Source organism: Larus michahellis, chromosome 1, assembly GCF_964199755.1.
Source record: "Larus michahellis chromosome 1, bLarMic1.1, whole genome shotgun sequence".
NCBI lineage: Eukaryota > Metazoa > Chordata > Aves > Charadriiformes > Laridae > Larus > Larus michahellis.
The window spans coordinates 139222042-139240335 of NC_133896.1; the positions used below are offsets into that span (position 1 = coordinate 139222042).

The window sequence follows — 18294 nt, forward strand, 5'->3', positions numbered from 1 at the left end:
AACATTTAAGAACTTCTAGTCTCTTTGTCTCTTCTGAATCAATAGCTCACTCGGCTAATAAGGAAACACAAAACCATGCATATAACACTACTTAAGATTATGAAGTAGGGAAACAATACTTAAAGATATGAACTCTGAAGTTAGAAAACTGGTTGAATTCCAGGTTTCATGCTAAGAAATGCAAACTAAATGTCAGACCTACAGCACTCAATTTCTGTGTAATGAACAGCCTGCATGTGAAAGTGAACGACAATTACAGCTACCAGTCCTACACTGCGCACGTACGGCCAGCAAGTTTGGGTCCAGACCTCAAGAAAAAAAGCTGAAGCTTCAGCCATTATAGTAGCAGAAATAAAGTATATTTAAATTTTTACATGCATCTCTGAGCAAGTCTTTTTTAATTATAAGAACTTGTTTTTTAAAAAAATACAGCAGCTCAGCTTCCCAGATCCCATTACAAAACCGTGGGGACAAGGAGCCTAATTACCTGTGGAATTCTCACATGGGTCTCAGTTGGCACTTGGTTTCTAATCCCACAGCAGCCTGCTTTGCTTATTTCACCCGACCAGTCACAGGTTCCCACCACCCCTTCCCACCGCTTCTGTCTGAGCTCAGTGATTGATTTTTGCTCAGATAATGCTCAGCGATAGCCTGCTGCCATACTAGAGGTGGCGTAAGCCAACTCTTCCACCCCAGAGCCTCAGCCAGTGGGCGGGCTGACCGGCACAAGTTGGCAGAGGCGAGGCAGCACCAGTGAAAGGAAGGTGCCACGGGGCCTATGTTGGTGCCTCTCGGCACGTAGGAGATGCCAGTTCAGTTGCGCTCTGCGGGGAACTGCACCAGGGTTTGCCACATTCTGCACGAGTGACTCAACTAGACACAAGTGAGCATCTATGAAAAAACAGAAACCTCGGAGGAAAATCTGTCTGCAAGGTCTAGTCAGAAAATGATACATTATGAGAAAACGGTGGTCACAACTTCCTCAAATACAATTTAAAACTTAGTGCTGTCTATCCTTTGAAAGATGCCTTTCAAAAAAAGTTATTTCAAAAGTTATGCTATTAAATTACAATTCCTACATCTGTTGATAACTAAAACATTTAATCAAATTAACTAAGCTACAATTCTGCCTACAGTTATGACAATATATAGTGAAAGTTGGGTTTGAACTGAACATCAATATATAGCACTTTTGTTGTATTACTCCCTATTGGACAACAGTTACACATGAAAGAAGGAAAAATGTATAATTAGCATGCTAGGTGCAGTATGCATTTAGAAAAGCAAAAATATATATATTATATCCAGAAGCAATGTTTGTTCACTCTTAACTATCCTGGGGGGAAGATGGTCTTGCTGTGAGGAATACTATCTTGAAGTTTGGGTATCCAGATTTTCTACGGGACTTTATGTTATAATGTTGGAGTCATCTATTTGGGAGCACTTCACATCTATTTTAGGCTTCTAACTTCAGCAGGAGCACAAGTTCTTTGGAGAGGTTTAAGGGAGGGAGGTGTCTCTGCAGATACCAGCAGTGCCACAAATTGCTCTCTCCAAGCACCCAAGGACACCTAAGCGCCCAAGTTAAATACCTGAAGTTAAGCAGTGTGAAGTACAGTCCACCTAACAGCACAAATCTTCCATTTGAAAGTGAAGAAATATTTGTAAGGATTTATCTAATTGCAGGTACTTTGCTAATATAACTTTCATTACAAAAAAGTTTTGTCCTGATAACTTCATTTTTATGTACCCTGCTCTCCGCCGTGACCATAGGGAGGCTAGGCAGTAGGGTGCCTTAAACTGTTTGTAAAATAAGCCTAAAAAGGCTTTAAGTCAAGTCCTCCTCTCCAAAAAACCTAAAGTATTGTTTCCAGGTACAAACCCTTCAGTTTCTTTAGCCACTCTGCAACCATCTTGAGCCTTCGCATCTACGTGTGTATCTACAGTTACCAGATGTACACTTTTCCAGCACTCCATCACAGGTTAGGAAGGTTGTTTTCAACTACAAATGGTATGCAACCAAGAGGTATGCAAAGTATTTTCTATCCTCCCTTGAGGATTACAAGTGCATGGTCTCCATCTTACTTGGCGATTAAGGTACTGAATAAAGTGATTGTTTTTCTGTGCACTTCTTAGTTGGTTTTAGTCTCCTGCAATCCCTACAGGCAATTAGCTCAGCAGCTCAGTCAGGGGGAAAGAGAAAAATCTGACACTTATGACCACAAAGCTCCTACTGGGCAAGTACTGTACAATCACACAGTGTTGTCTTTTAGATCCCTTTTCTCCAACTCATAACATGATTATATTTACTTTGACTAGAAAGAGATTTCCCATAAACAGACGGAAAATATAAACGGCAGTCCTCTACACAGACTTCAGTTTGCAGTATGCTGTGGTGTGAATTTACAGCACGATGGCTGTTCTGTGCTAACTCCTTTACAGGGACAGTAAACACTTAACACACACATAACACAGAAATAAGCATATACCAAATAAGCTTTACTTCTCTTTCTATTTGTACTCGGTATGCATCCAGATGTTGCAGCAGTTCAGAGGGACAGAGTAGCTAGAGTACTTGACATTCACACCTTATATAGGACTTAAACTTCCAATTTTCTGAAGCTTAGCACACAATAAACTAGGTTCCTTTATTAGGAAGAAACATTGTAATGTGCAAGAACACTTTATTTGAAACTCAAATGTATCTGGTGCCCTATTGGAAGGATTTCTTTGTCAGCTTTATGTTTGATCAATTAGCAACTTCTAAAAGTAATTCTCACTTTGTTTTGGGAGTTTCGCTGTTTTTTCCTCTGCTGCTCGATCTCTTTTTACCCCTGCTCCTGGATCGAGAGGAACTCCGACTTCTGCTCCTACTGCGTGTTCGACTATGACTTCTGCTGCGACTGCGGCCTCTCCTCTTCCTCCCCCTGCTGCGAGACCTCCTCCTTTCTCGACTTCTTGACCTGCCAGATCGGCGCCTTCTCTTGTTTTTGCGGCGGTTCTTTTTTCTCTCCGGTTCTCCGTTTCTCCGGTAAGAATGATCTGAGCTTGGGCTGCCCCTTCTCCTTGACCGGCTGTAATAGTCATCACGATGGCTCGATCTGTTTCTCCTTTCAGAGTTTTTAGACAACTGATTAGTCCGTTCAGGAGAAATACGTATGTCTCTATTGGCCTCCCAAAACTCATTGTTTGGATTTTTGAATACATGAAGAAAGTTGCAGTGTTTCCCTCTTGGACACTTCTGCCTTTCAAATAAGCCTGCAACAGATTAGGGTTTGCTTTTTTATGAACCAGACCTGTTAAATCTCTTTCTTTATTATGTACCTACTGGACAGAAACTTAATAAACTGAATTTTGCTTCTTCAAACAGAAAAACATGCATCTGACCACCTATCAATGTAATTCATGCAAGAGTATTTTTCAATATGCACTTTTCTTGTAATTAACTTTCTAACAGTTATGAAGGTTTTAGCTTAAAATGATTTTCATAAATAATTTTACTACCTTAATCTAAGGATGTAAATACAGTCAAGTAAAATGGGATAGTTACTGCTAAGAATTGTTGATGGTTCAGAAACTGCTGTTGCCTTTTAAACAGATAAAATAGTACTTCCTGTAGGTTCACTTTAAGATTATAATTTCCAAAACTAGGATACAAACTTTCTTTTCCAGTCCAAGGTAAATCCACTGAAATGGTTCAGACACTTATGTGACATGATATGAATATTCCCTTTCTTTCCTAGATCTACACAAGGAAGTTAGCATTCATGTCTTCCAAACAGAAATATTCTGCAATGTTAGGGAGACCTGAAAACTACAGGCTAACCCCCTCTTTTTCACTTCCATAAGTACTCTTCTCAGTAAAACACATTCTCTTTTCCAAGTGTTGATGTGACTCACCACATATAGCAGTTTTCCATCTTGTCACAGGGCAAAATTCACAATGAAGCTGTCGACCTGCATACCATCGTCCACTGAATAGAGCAAGAGCTGCCTGACAGTCCTTCTCCCTTTAAAAAGTAAAAATCGCACATAGCATTCTCATCGTACAATCATTTAAGATGTTACTTACCAATTTTAGGCTCCCACTACACTATGAGAATGAATCACTTGAATTATACAAACAGTGTTCATTACTGGACTTCGGAGTTTAGTTCTAAACTGTAGTAAGACTGCAAGTACTTACGACTGATACTGGACGTAGACATTTCCTCGCAGGTGAGGCTCGTAGTTGCAACTGACCTAGGGGGATGGAAACATTAAGTTAGTGCAATGGAAGGTTTATGCTCTTCAGCAGCTCATGCATGTTGAGATGGCAGCCATTCCCATTTATGACAGCTCATCAATCTGAACTTGCCTGTGATATTCTTCTGAAAATTTCGTTTTAGCCAAATAAAAGGTTTTGAAGAAAGAAAAAGGCAAAAGGCAAAATAAAAAGGGGGCGCAAAAAAAAAGGGGGCGCAAAAAAAGCTCCCTTGGGGCTTGTGTTTGACTGTTTCCAGCGTTATGCTTTGATTAATACTGGGACCTCTGCTTCACTTAGCCCACAAGACAACTTGTACGCAATTGTCTTGCACTTGTCTGGGCCAACCCTACTGTGCAACAGCCCAATTCTCTGAAAACAATTAGCAGTATCCTCGTGTGGAAATTTAGGATTCATTATGGTGAGAGAATCGTTAGAGCAATTTACCTTCACAGTGTCCCTGTGAGACAAGTTACAAAAGCTGAAGTCACTAGCGTTCACAATACAGTTCTGAAACACCTTTTTTCATAATAATTAAGCATTTTAAGTATATCTAAAGCTTTTCAAAAATACATTTCAAAAATGCAAGCTTTCCAAAAAGCTTGTTGCTGGTTACAGAGGATTCCAAGACAGGCAGGCTCAAGCAGTTCTCCATGGCACAACTGTGCGCCCAGCCTCTTTTGCCCTCAGGCCTCTTCTGGTATCTGCACCAAATGAGAAAAGTGGCTCCTTTCATCCCTGAACCCTGACTGACCCTCAGAGAACACCTCTCTGTGCGCTGGATTAGGTAAGGGCTTCAGACACAATGACAAGCAGTTGTGTAATTAAATATTACAGCATAAGCAGTCAGAAGTATTTGAGATAAACAACATCAACACAAGAACAAACAAAAATGATTTCACCGTGGGTGAAAGCTAGTCCAGAACCTGGCAGATCCTTACAAAGCACACAAACAAAGTGTGCTTTGTAAGGATCTGCCAAGTTCTGGACTAGCTTCCCAGAAAGAACAGCAAGAATAAAACCATGGGCTACATCGGAAAGGGAAGTCGGGTGGAAGAGGGGTGTGTATAATGTGATTCTAAATGGTAGCAGAGGCTCAACTCAATCACAGTTAAGATCCCTGCAGCCAACATGTAATTTCTAAGCATCTCTAATATAATGAAAATGCCCATGAGAATCATATTACAGTTGCACAATTACTTCAGAAGCTAAGAAACGCCACACTAAAAGCTCTTGCCCCATTGTTAGTCATAGGGGCCCAACTATGTGCACGGTCGCATATAACAACAATGATACAAAGTCGAGGATCTGAGTCTGATGGTAAGACAGCATTTCAGCCCACGCTCCATTGGGAATCTACATCCTGTCTTCTAGGATGGAGCACAGCTTGCTAATATCCCATGAGTCAAAATACAGAGGGGATACTCCTCCAAACAAGTGACGGTTTCTTACCTATAAAGCTCATTATACAGCTATTGAAAATTCACTTTTTCTACTTTCCTCTTGCTTGAAATGCTAATACAATCTCAGTTCTGAGGCAGCTGTCACCAGAGGGAAACAAAAGGAGAACAGGCACCGCGTGCCTCCTGGTGACTGCAGCAAAACACTCAGGAATGGCGAGCAGAAAGGGACGCTGCAGTAGGTTCTGCTACAAGGAGATTTCACCACCCAGGCTGCATGTTTTGGGGCAACATGGGACTGTTAACCACATCATTCATCTCCAAGGTCTCCATTTACGGGTGCCTCTTTTTTCCCCCATAAGAAATCATAATATAAATGGGAAAAATTCAGGAAAGAACATTCAGCAAACCAAAATGCAGAAACTAAGGATCGATAACAAATCTCGACACCATTTACGTAACTTTTTATAATTCCTCCTCCTGAAATATCTACTGCCTTTTCACTTCATTGACATTTGATTTTATTTTATCCAACCAGACCTAAAATTACAATGTTTGGGGGTATATTCCAAATTCATTTTATACCCCCACTATTTCATTCCTTTGGCACAAATGCAATAGCCTAGATACATTTATATAGTCTAACAGTCTTATTGGACCATCAAGGGCTTATCACGGGCTAAGTAAAAAAGGGCCTCTGAGGTAAGTGGACTGTTGAGCAGGTACAAATAACTTGCAATACACAAGCACAAGCTTTTATAACATTTAGGGGAATGGAAGAGAAGATTGACCCAGAGTAAGACGCTGCTCTAGAACAGCAGTGACAAATTTACAGGTGACATGAGACACGCACAGTTTATTGTAAGGACGTTTTATAGTTCTGTAATGTCCATGGAATTTAGCTAGGGCATGCTGGACAGAATTCCTGTCAAGGCTACTAAACACAACTTAGGTGGTATACGTTAAATATTTTAACAAGCTGTTACACTCAGGTGCATACCTTGAATTGAACAACCTTCCCCACGTTCTGAAACTCAGGGAGTACGTCCTCGTAGAACTCCAGGAACTGCTGGTAGGTCTCCTCATCACTGTACTCAAGACTTGCATCTGTGTCATAGTCATCTCTCCGGCACTGCTCCATACCAAAAGTAATGAACATCCCTCGGACGAGTAGTGTCTTACTTGATGTTGGATAGTTATGCTTGCGAGAACACCTGAACATTTGTAGCGAAGAAGGAAAAGTGAAAAGATCAGCACTTTCAGCAGAGGATGCACTTGTTGAAACTTTAAACGCTTGCTACTTTGAGTAACAGCTATTACAAAAGAAAATCCATTAGTGGAAAATCGACATATTTCAATTATTAAAACAAATCTTTTGGAAGTGAGTTTGCATATAACCTTAATGCTTTCTGCCATGCATAAATACGTTTTTGCTGAAAAAAGCACACCTCCAAAAAGCTATAGATACCAGTAACATAATAAGAGGTAATTTCTTTTAGGTTACCAGGGTTAAATGTCGTCTCCATTTCCGAAGGAGTTTGCAGAAAGACTACTGACAATCTTCTATAAGACATTTTAAAGCAAGTCCCTCCTGCTCTTTTCACAAACTGAATGACTTTTACTGAAGTTGTTCTCATCGCATTGGGGGTGGGGAGAGTGAGTCAGGGAAGGAAAACACGTTTAGACCTGAAGCTGGATTCAGGTACAAGATTTCTATTTTCCCACTTCTAAAAAAAAATCATTTTTCTAAGTAAGTCTTATCTTAATATGCATCCTCTTGGCGGCCATGTAAGTATTAGGTCTCCCTCACGATTCATCATATGCACCTCCCTCATGTGCTGACATACAGTTCTCCCCCACAAACCTTTAGATTCAGTAAGAACATAGATGTTAGCCTCCATGTTTATTTCATTGTACTTTATGATCTCCGTTTCAAACACTTCCCCGAGCAACTGGGTCATGCACTCTCCAATACATTTCTCCTTTTCATGGCATGATCAGTAAAACAGTCAGACTAGTCTACTCTCTTATCTAGCACTGGCAAAGCACAGACAAATTGGAGGGAGGTCAAGTCTCAAAATGGGCAATGACAACCTAGACTTCAGACAGACTGGAGGTCAGTTCTGACTGACATCCAGTCAGTTAGAAATTGACTCTCACTTTCTGGTTGGCACCTTAGATTTAAAAAAAAACCAAACAACAAAAACCAAAACTCCCAAACCAAGACTATAACCAGAGATGACTAATTTGATGGTTTGGGGTTTTTTTTACATTTTAGAAGCTGTTTCATTTCACTCTTCTATTTGAATGATAGAACTCAAAATACCACACCCAACCAATATTGTCTGTACACAAAATGAATACAGCACATGACAGAACAAAGGGAACCCTAAGGAAAATGAATGACCCAAAATCCAGTATTACTACAAAATATTAGTGTTTGGATTACTGGGGAAATTAATAACGGTGAACTCAGTCCATTTTAGCTTCTTCAAGACACAGTGAGCTTTGACAAGGTTCAGCAATTTTTATTGATAACTTTGGCTCTCAGTTTTCACCACTGTGGTCCATTTCAACTTCCAACCCATTCTCCCAGTCCTTTTCCTAGGTGTATCTCAGTCCTTCAACTTATGGTCAACACCAGTGGTTAAAATGACCAGAATATGAAGGAAGCAGGTATACGAGGAGGAGGAAGGAAGATGAAGGAGAGGTGGCTGAGATCAACAGCTACAGGTGAGAGAAGAAGGGCAGAATATGATGTATCTCGGTATTTATTTAACCAAGCCTATTCATAGTTCAACGCAAAACTGATTTTTATCCAATCCATAATTAATCTCCATTAAATACCACTGAAGCAAAAATATGGCAAAGATTACAAAGAACTAAACATTTGAAAAGCAAAAATGCTGTCTACAGTGAAACAGCTGCCCAAAGTTTTATTTAGGAATTCAACACATATTTCAGAATAGAAAAAAGATGGGGACTTGAAGCTTCCATAGAGCTGAATTATCATGTAATTATCCACAATATACAGCACCGTAAAACAAATTACTTCTAGGACAAAGAAAACTATACTAGCTAGACCACACATGTTTCAGTGACACAAGTTAGTAAATTAGACTTACTAGTTTATGCTAAAGATTCACGTAATAAATATTAGAGTCTTTTCCTGCTTAGCTATTGTTCCTCCTTAACACACACAAAAATTCAGGGATTTCCTAGCATTTGGGTCATCATCTTTAATGGTTACTGATGAACCTGTACTGGTTCCCTTTCAGAACATGTTTATACTTTTGGCTTCCTCTATGTCCTCTGGTAACAAGTTTTGCCATTTGTTTCATATGAGAAAGTACTTTTTTTTTTAAGATGGCAAACACTCAGGGACACCTAATTAAACTGTTTCATAATAAAAGTAAATAATCCTTCCCATCCTACTCATGAGTTCAATGTTCATCTACCACAGCCCTCTTCCATCATCACTTCGAAAGCAGAGTCTAGACTAGTTAGCCACTCTTCCTACAGAAGCTGTTTTTCATCTCTGATCATCCTGTTGTCCTTCTCTTGTTTTGCCTTTTACTATACTTCCCTCCCAAGACAGGGCACCCGTAACAGTACACAAGAATCAAGAATGAATGTATTGCACATGTAAACAGTATACAAACAGGAGAATTCTGGAAGCTACACAACAGCTTTCCCAACTATGAAGATGTGTCCTAACTTGCTTTAGTCCATTTGAGATTTGATTTGATTTTTTTGAATGATGCGGCATACACAAAATAGGCAAGATAAAAACCCAACATCTGACACATCAGGCCTGTACTAAAAACAGAAATCAAATATATTCTATGTGAATATATCTCAAAGGTCCCTTCCAACCTAGACAATTCTATGATTCTATGTGTCAAAGCTAAAGAAAAGCCTGTTCGACCAATGTAACCACAATGTACCATCAATAATATGCCACAGTAATAAATAGTTCAATTCCAGACAGGCAACGCTTTTGCTCTCAATGTCTAGATCCATCATGAATAACAGAACCACATCCAAATACATGAAAATAATTTATATAGCAATTTTTCTTCAGTTTGCATATGACCTAATGAAGTTGCTTCCCTTCCACCTCTCCAAAACACTTCTATGCTGGTAAATACTCAATTGATTACCTGTCTCCAAATCGGCAGGAACCTGTTTTAATATAGAATGGGCAATTCGCTCTATCCTTCTCTGTTCCTATATTCTCCGGGGGCTCTGGGTTATGCCAGGTCACACCATTCTCCAGCTGTGGAAAAAAACATTAAAATACGCATAAGTTAGAAAACAATAAAGAAGTGTAATGTCAAAATAATACTATCAATTAAATCCACATGCAATTATGAGCACTTGTGTTACTAGAAGGCAAGCTGAACCTATGTTAAGCATTGTTTTAAGAAGCTGCCCAGTGCCTTGGGTCTCTGGTGATGGAAATCTCTTTTTTTGATTATGGTTTAGTTTTAAGAACAAGTCTACATTCAAGATTTAACAACAATAAAAAAAAAAATCACCAAACTGGATGGCTGAGTGCCTTGAATGACTACAAACAAAACACGCATTTTAAAAGGGGAATTTTCATTTTGTTAGACAAAATATCTGTAAAGCTGACTAGACTAAGTTCTCATTTTAAATCAACTGAAAACTCTGTTTATTTACAAGCAGCATTTGACCCTGCTACCAGTTCTGTTCATAAATCTCAGCCATAATCTTCCTCCAACAAAACAGCACTGTCACTTCAACGGGAAGTAACTGAACCCTGAACTGATACTAAACGAAGTCCACAATATACCGTATTTCTGTCTATTCCCTTGCAGAAATGGCTGCTAATACATTTTGAGCTCTGGGCAGGTAATAGTTCGCAGCATTTTTCTACTCATATTATGAAACAGTTAGGATCCCTACCTAAACTAATGTTTAAACATAATTCGGAACTGAATGCAACTCCAATGTAGCTATGGCAATCAACCTACAATGGCTTAATTAGGTTAAAAATTTTCAGATTCATGCAGTGGTTTAAGCAGAGCAAGAATTTTCACAAGTTTAACCATATGACAGAGATAAAAAGCCAAATTATTCTTTAAGGCAACAGGAAAAATTGAATACATCCTCCCTAAGATTCAAATGAAGACGGCAGTTTTCTTCACAACACACTGCCAGCTTGAGATCCATGCTCTTCCAGGCACCCGAGCAGTCAGCTTCTCCCTCCCCCACCTTTTTTTTTTCCTTAAGGATCTGTGCCCTCCTCTACTGCTGAATCCTTTTATATTGAGCCTGCCATCTGCTTAAAAGAAAAGTTTGTCTTGCCACCCAGAAGGACTGACAGATTTATTTAGAATTCTAATTCACGAATAAACCATCATGCATAGTGGTTTTTTAACAGCACACAGCAGTATTTCCAGATCTCCTCAGATCTCAGATCTCCTGAATAGGAATGAGCATGCACAACCGCACTGCCACCAACCAGCCAGAAATATGCTTAATTATGTTGCACCCAGTAAATAATTGTGTACGGCTCGTGCAAGCCACTACATATTAAATTTATTCAGGCCATTAGGTTCTTGAGAGCAGATGGACAACACGCTAGAAGGCAAACACTGGATGGCAATTAAATTACTTTTCAGTTCTGTTTCAAAAAGTCTCTGAACATACCTGGCTTTCAGCTTGATCCAGCATCCTCTGCACAGCTGCCTATAAATGGTGCAAACACAGGACTAGTGAAAACCCTGAGGACACGCAAAACATCTGGTTTCTTCAGTTAAGAACCTAATTTACAGTACTTAATGATTATGCATAATAAAAGTTTGATGGGGTTTGCTTTAAAAAGAGAAGTTTTACTTTTGCTCTTTAGCAATTCATGTACTACAAAGCTGTTAAAGGATACATCAGACAAGACCCTCATGTAGATGATTTTCTCATCTAAATGCTAGACAACTTTAAAAGTTTCATTTTCTTTTTTAAAATTATCACTGAACTATTGAATACTTAAATATCTCTCCTGCTCTAGTACTCATCTGGTTACAGTTAAGTTCATAATCATTTAGTTGCACTAACCTTTTGAACTTAGAACATTCTGTGCAACACACAGAAAAACACTTGCTTAGTGAACCTCTGTTAAAGCAGAAAACGTAACTCTTAAGAAACTTTTATACCATAAGTTCACTGTATCCAGCCTTTCAAATATAGGAAAAGAATGAGGATATTTTTTCCCTTCCTTCCTTCTATTTGCCTGAGCAAAACAATAAAGTCAGTCTCCAAAACTGGCTGGAAGTTAGTTCTGACAAATTATTCTAGGAGGTTCCAAGAAAAAAAGACATTTAAACATAACCAATACAAGAAAATATGCTAGCATTGTTCAAATTTGGAAGAGAATTAGATGAACTAAAAAAAGAGAAAGAGCAAATAAAATTAAAAAAATGCAATCTAAGATGAGGACCCAGACAGAATCTGGTACTAATCATCAAGTATGTCAGATATCATCCGCCCTACTAAAGAAAAACAAAACAAAAGAACACCAAAAAACCCACCACCAAACCAGAAAATGTGTTTTCTCATCTTAGAGAGGGATTTTTTTTTTTTTAAATCAGTAAGCCAGAATTTGAATAAACTGCTGTTTCAAAAGACAGGACAAATTGACTGAACAACTTTCCACTGCTGAAATGGGTGGCTCCACCCACAGCTGGGTACTCAGTTTCCCTCTGGGTGCCCATCAATGCCGTTTATGAACAAATTTACCTCACTAAACCAGTAAAATAGTAACCCAGAAAAAAACCAAAACAAACCAACTAACAACCAACCAAAACAAAAAAAAAAAAAAAAAGTGTCTTCCATCTAGTTCAGGGAACCACTGAGGGCTTGGGCAAATGCAGACGTATGGAGAGGAACAAAATCCCACTGTTACTGTGGTTCAACTCTTTTAGAACTATAGCTCAACATTAAAAAAAAACAAAACACAACCATCACTTTCTGTCCCTACTCTGCAAAGAGAAAAATGGACGCTTAACACAAGAGGAAGTAAGACAGGAAATACAACAACTGCTGTTCTTTTTCATTCCTCATGCAAGTGTTACACAATCAGTGACCCAACCAACTACTAAATGCAGGAGACGATACTGTTTACTCCTGTCTCTTCTCCTGCTGTGGCTACCAGACCCCGTAGCAAGACACCTCCCAGTGAAATGACTGGAATCTTTTGTGACTGTGGAGAAGCTAAAATGACTGGATCCTAGAAAGCTTCAATCACCCTTTACTGGCGATAGGCCAGTTCTCACATTGGATTTCCGTAAGGACACCTTACATCCAGGTTATTCAAGTTCTAAAACTTAAGAAGAATGTATTGTTAGCACAAATGTTATCAATGCCTAGCATCTTCAGTATAATTTTTTCCTCTACCCAAGGAGCTCTGAAAAAAAGATACGTCCTGTTGGATGAGTCAGGTAAAGAAGAGCTGTGATATATCTTTTGATTAAGAACTGTGTTAAGGAACAGCAGCAATGTAATTCCACATTCCATATCCTCATTGGGCACTTTCTTCAACACTGACTGTGCTCAACTGGGACATTAAGTAAGGATTATCTTTAACGCATGATGCAAAAGTGCACATATCAGAATCTGCATTCACAGTGTGCCTTTGTACTTAACCGATGTAAAAAAAATTACAAACTATGAACAACCAGATGCATTAAAACTAGTTACCCTTCTAGGTATACGGATTCAGTAGATCTTCTTTAACAGTGAATAAGAGTTTCGAGAATTTAGACAGAATGGAGAGAAGAAGTAATTAACACATTTATACATTTGCTAATTAGAATAGAATCCCTCTTCAGCATGCATAGACTGTTGCATCTGATAATGTAATAGGATATGTAACATGTTTATCCTCCCACTGCCAGGAAATCACCTCTCTCTCTCTCTTCTCCTGTTGCTTCTGCTGTGCCACTTCTCTCTCTTTTCTTTGCTGCTCTTCCCATTCTTCTTTGATCTTCCTCTTTATGACAAAAAAATATTTTAAAAAAATTATTCAAGTGAACAAATGCTTCATGAACAGTCAAATTCAAAACTATCGTGTTGTATTAAACTCCTTGACCATTAAGTTCTCATCCAGTCATAAGCAACTAAATGCCTGGACAAAAACCCTTTTAAAGACTCTTTCCCCCCGCCTTTTTAATTTTGCTCTTCCAGAATGGAAGAAAGAAGAGTTTACGCTTTCAAACATGCCAACATCAAGAAAACTGGGTCCACTACAGAACAGTAAGAGATATTATGCTAAGTCTGCCTTATTGCCAGACACAACTGTAACACTCAGTTTATACATCACCTCCTCTTCTTCTTGACGTTTTCTTGCAGCCTCTTCTTTTTCTTTCTTAAGCTTGAACTCTTCTTGGGCCTTTTCTTCTCTCAGCAACCACTGCTCATGTAGTTTTTGTCTACCAAGGAAACCAGACACCACTTAGACAAATTTTAATGACTACCAACTGGTACAATTGTCATGCATACAATTCAAATTTATTAGTTCAGCAATAACTACAGCTAATCTAATCTTCTTTAAAAGAGAAAATTCCACAGGAATCATTCAGACTTCAGAGCAGAACTGTGCAGCCTGAAAGATACAAAAACGATTCTACTTACAGAATATATTGAAACTTTTCAAGGTATCAAAATGTAATTGACTACAAATGTATCTACTGCATATATGTCATTGTCTAGATTTTTCACCTTTCCGCCTCAAGTTTTTTTTCTTCTTCTTCTTCTTCTTCCTCCTCTTCTTCTAGTTCCTCCTCTCCCTCCTCAGACACCGATTCATCTTTTTCTGTAGCTTCTGAGAAAAAACAGAAAACAATGGATGCTATAGTCAGCAAAGATACACAAAATTATATCCTTTTAAAAAAAGAAAAAAAAGGAAAAAAAAAAGAAAAGAAAAAGGATCACTACTAGTTCCACTGACAATACAAAACGCTTCACGGTTACCTGAGTCTCTTAGTTTGGCAAGCGCCTGTCGCTTTTTTTTTCGCTTTTCTTTCTTCAAAATAGCTCTGTATTTTTGATGGCTGGAGGTGAGAGAATATTATTTACATTAAAGCAGTCAAACAAAGGATTTTTACTGTCCTACATGCACTCAATTTACATCAGCAGTACAAAACCCCGCAAACTGCAAAATTAACAGCTATTCATATGAAACAGTAATTCTACAGGGACATCCAACATGACGATCGTCCTCGTTTCAGCTGGGATAGAGTTAATTTTCTTCCTAGTAGCTGCTGTGTTTTGGATTTAGTATGAAAATCATGTTGATAATGCATATTGGTTTAGTTGTTGCTAAGTACGTTTATAGTAAATCAAGGACTTTTCCAGCTTCCCATAGAAGCTCAGAGGGGTCATAGGCAGGAAAACCTGGCCAAAGGAATATTTCACACCATAGGTGTTATGCTTAGTATACAAATGGAAGACAGAAACCCACAATTACTGCTCAGGATGGGCTGGGCAATCAATTATCAGGTAGTGGGAGCAATTTCTGTTGCATCACTTTACTGTGTATGTTCTTTTACCATTATTATTATTGTTATTTTTCTCTTCTGTTACTGTTCTATTAAACTGTTTTTATCTCAGCCCACGAGGGTTTTTTTCCTCCTTTTTCTCCCTCTTCTCCCTACCCTACTGCAGGGGGGGAAAGGGAGTGAGTGAACGGCTGCACGGTCCTAGTTGCCAGCTGAGGTTAAACCGTGACAACAGTGAAGTCTGTAGCTATGTTGTTAGAGCTGCAGTAGCAACAATCACGTTCAGACAGAATATAAAGGGTCTCATCCTCCTTGAGCTCTGCAGTACTTGACATTATCACTAATTCCATGAAATCTCCCTTAGTTCCTGAAACCTGGTCACTAGATAAGATTAGGGAGAAAAATTTGGGAAGCTCCTACTCTGTAAATCTGGTACACCTTAAAGCACATTCTGGTCTTCCTCTCTTTTACAAGGTATGAAATTTTAAGTCCCTTCCCTTCTCCCTTGATATTCTCCAAAGACAGGAGTCCTACTATATAGATAAAAGCACACTTAACAACCACCACAGGTAATGCTCAGGTCTACTCTTCTGCTACTGAAGCTTAGCCAGACTCATCCTTGCTTGTGTGACAACTCTGCAAGGCTGCCTAGAAACAGTACTGTGCTTTTATTATCGTTAAGAGTCCTCTAAGTACCGGAAAGCTTTTTCATATCAACACCTTTTCTGTCATATTTCATTATAGCTCTCTTCTTTCTAGCCAGTTTGTAACTGAAAAATAGGAGGAAGGGATGATCTTCAACTCTTGTCATTCTGCCATGCCAAATACTGACAGGAGATCAAAATCTTCCCATTTCGGAGTATGTAATTTTAAAGGATTCCATAGGTATAAGTCAGATAGCCAAAACCTCACCTGCATCTCTAACCCTTCTGTTCAGGATTACTCACAAATTCACCATCTGCACACCTGTGCGTGCCATCAATAAGACCGTGGTGGTTACCCCAGCAGCAGAGCGCTTGCTCTCAAAGATTCATGCCAGGCCACATGCTCTGCCCACATTTGAGCCTTCTACCTTTGATCAAGCAAGCCTGGCAACTCCTCCCATAATGTCACCTGCCTGAAACGAATCTCATCCACTCAGCAGGTACCTAGGGCTGACAAGCGAGGATACCTCCTTCCCAGTTCCCAGGCTTTCTTAGGTGATCTGGAAGCCCAAGGAAAGAAGAGAGCAAGCAACTCTCCTCACTCCCAGCCACAGCAGCACGCGAGGAGGAAGAAGGCAAACAGCCGAAGCGCAAGGAGCAGCAGTGCCCCAGGCGCTCCGGGGCCGGGGCTCGCCTCCCCCTTCAGCTGCACGGCACCGGCGAGCGGGGCCACTCCAGCAAGCGGGGGGCGTGGGCGCTTGCAAAGCCCTGTCGGCCCGCACCGGGGATCCCGCCATCTGCGGAGGAGGCTGGACGAGGCTCGGCCCGGGCACACAGACGCCGGCTGCCTCCCCGCGCCGCGGCCTCCGCCGAGCCTCACACAGCCCCACGACCGCCGCTTCCCCCGGGCGTGGGGCGTTCACTCCCGCCCCGCCAACAGCACGGGCAGGCGGGACGCAGCAAAACCCCGGCGCTGGCTCCCCCGTGGCCGGGACGGGCGGCAGCCCCGGCTCCCCCACGGCGGCCGTGCCCCCCCGCCCCCCTTCCCGGTTCCGGCCCCGCCCGCGGGCGCCCCCCGCGCTCCCAACCGCCGCCCCCACTTCGCCACCGGTCGCCCACCACCTCCACGGGCGGCGGCGCCCGGTCGGCCATGGCCGCTGCCGCACGTAGCTGCGCCACTCCCGGGCCCGGCCGCGAGGCGGCCTCAGCCTCGGCCGCCGTACGGCTGGGCGTTCCGCCGCCGGGGCTGGGCCGCGGCCCTCCTCAGGAATCCCTGGGCCCTTCCCCCTGTCCCTGCAGGCGGCGGGGAGGCCCAGCGCCGGCACCGGCCCGCGCCTCACCTCAACTTCCCCAGAGGGGACTCGGGCAGCAACATGGGCGCCGCCATCTTGCGTTACCGAGGGGATGTCACGTGACGCCACGGCGGAAGGGCGCAAAATCCCTTCCGGCAGCCGCGCCGGGAACGGCGGCGGCGGCGGCGGTGGGGTGGTGGGCGGTGCGAGCGAGCGAGAGAGCGCGCGCGCTCACGCACGCGCAGTGGGCGTCCGTTGGGCCGTAACGGACGAGCAGGGCGCTCGAACCGCTTCGTGAAGGGCGGTCGGCGCGTGAGGCTGGGCCCCCGGAGAGGGGGAGCGGGGCGGGCAGCGCAGCGCAGTAGCCGGCATGGGACGGTTTACGGGGCCGGGTGGCGCGTCGGGGCGGGCAGGGGCATCTGCCATCTCTCTGCGGCCCAGGCTCGGTCGCTGAGGAGGACGCACGGAGGCGCAGGGGTTGGTGGCATGGGGTGGTGATTGGTAGTGATGATGATCCAGCTGGTCCTCAGCTGGCTGCAGTAACCGTCTGAATATACGGCTCTCACCCGCTGGGCAGCGAGAGCAGGGGGAAAGGAAACCAGCGCTGGGTGGTGACAGATCAGTGGCTAGCCCGGCTGCTCTCAGCATGCTCGTGCGCTGTTAGAGCTGCCTTTGCAAAATTCAGGACACAAGACGAAAGCAATTCATATATTGAAAGATGAGATGGCGTTTGTGTTATTCCTCCCATCAAAAGCATTTAGGATTCGGTGAATGCACTGAAAAGTAGCATTGTAAGTTTCAATTTGCTAAACTCTCTTTAAAAAACGGATTCAGCCCACTGAATCTGTTACTGTGATAGATATAATTTTTCCCAGTCCTGCTGAGTACCGCAGTGTATGTGGTGCCCAGTATCACAGCTAGCCTGAGTTCTTTCTGCACATTGCGGTGTGGATGCTCCACAGCTGTAGTAAGCAGCTGCTGACAGCTTGTGCTCCGTAAGATGCATTGGTTCCTTTGGAAAATATGTGTGGAAATGTGAGGTGTGTGGTGCCTGCTACGAGGCAAGGTCCTAGTGTGTCTCTTGGCTGCTGTGAACCTGGGTGATAGATGGCCGCCCTGCCATACAGCCTGTCAAAGAGCTGAGGGGAGTCACAGCTCCAGCGTAGCAGGGGCACGCCAGACCAACCAGTATAT

General features: G+C 42.0%; 1 protein-coding gene across 1 annotated transcript; it reads right to left on the reverse strand.

Moving 5' to 3' along the window:
- Positions 1-381: 381 nt before the first annotated feature.
- On the reverse strand, positions 382-17287 carry ZRSR2 (zinc finger CCCH-type, RNA binding motif and serine/arginine rich 2). Its single transcript, XM_074605821.1, has 11 exons — positions 17149-17287; positions 14638-14717; positions 14386-14488; positions 13988-14096; positions 13571-13657; positions 11323-11361; positions 9807-9922; positions 6644-6857; positions 4187-4242; positions 3901-4010; positions 382-3258 (listed from the first exon to the last, which is right to left on the reverse strand). The coding sequence occupies exons 1-11, from the start codon at positions 17193-17195 to the stop codon at positions 2777-2779; spliced, it is 1443 nt and encodes a 480-aa protein (XP_074461922.1). The 5' UTR covers positions 17196-17287; the 3' UTR covers positions 382-2776.
- Positions 17288-18294: the final 1007 nt, after the last annotated feature.

Coding starts and splice junctions, on each gene's coding strand:
- ZRSR2 (XM_074605821.1), bottom strand. CDS start 17,195: ATGGCGGCGCCCATGTTGCTGCCCGAGTCCCCTCTGGGGAAGTTGAG. Junction 13,658..13,987: donor AACGTCAAGAAGAAGAGGAG/GTGATGTATAAA, acceptor TTTGTCATAAAG/AGGAAGATCAAAGAAGAATG. Junction 4,243..6,643: donor GGAAGGTTGTTCAATTCAAG/GTATGCACCTGA, acceptor CCATCCCCCTAG/GTCAGTTGCAACTACGAGCC.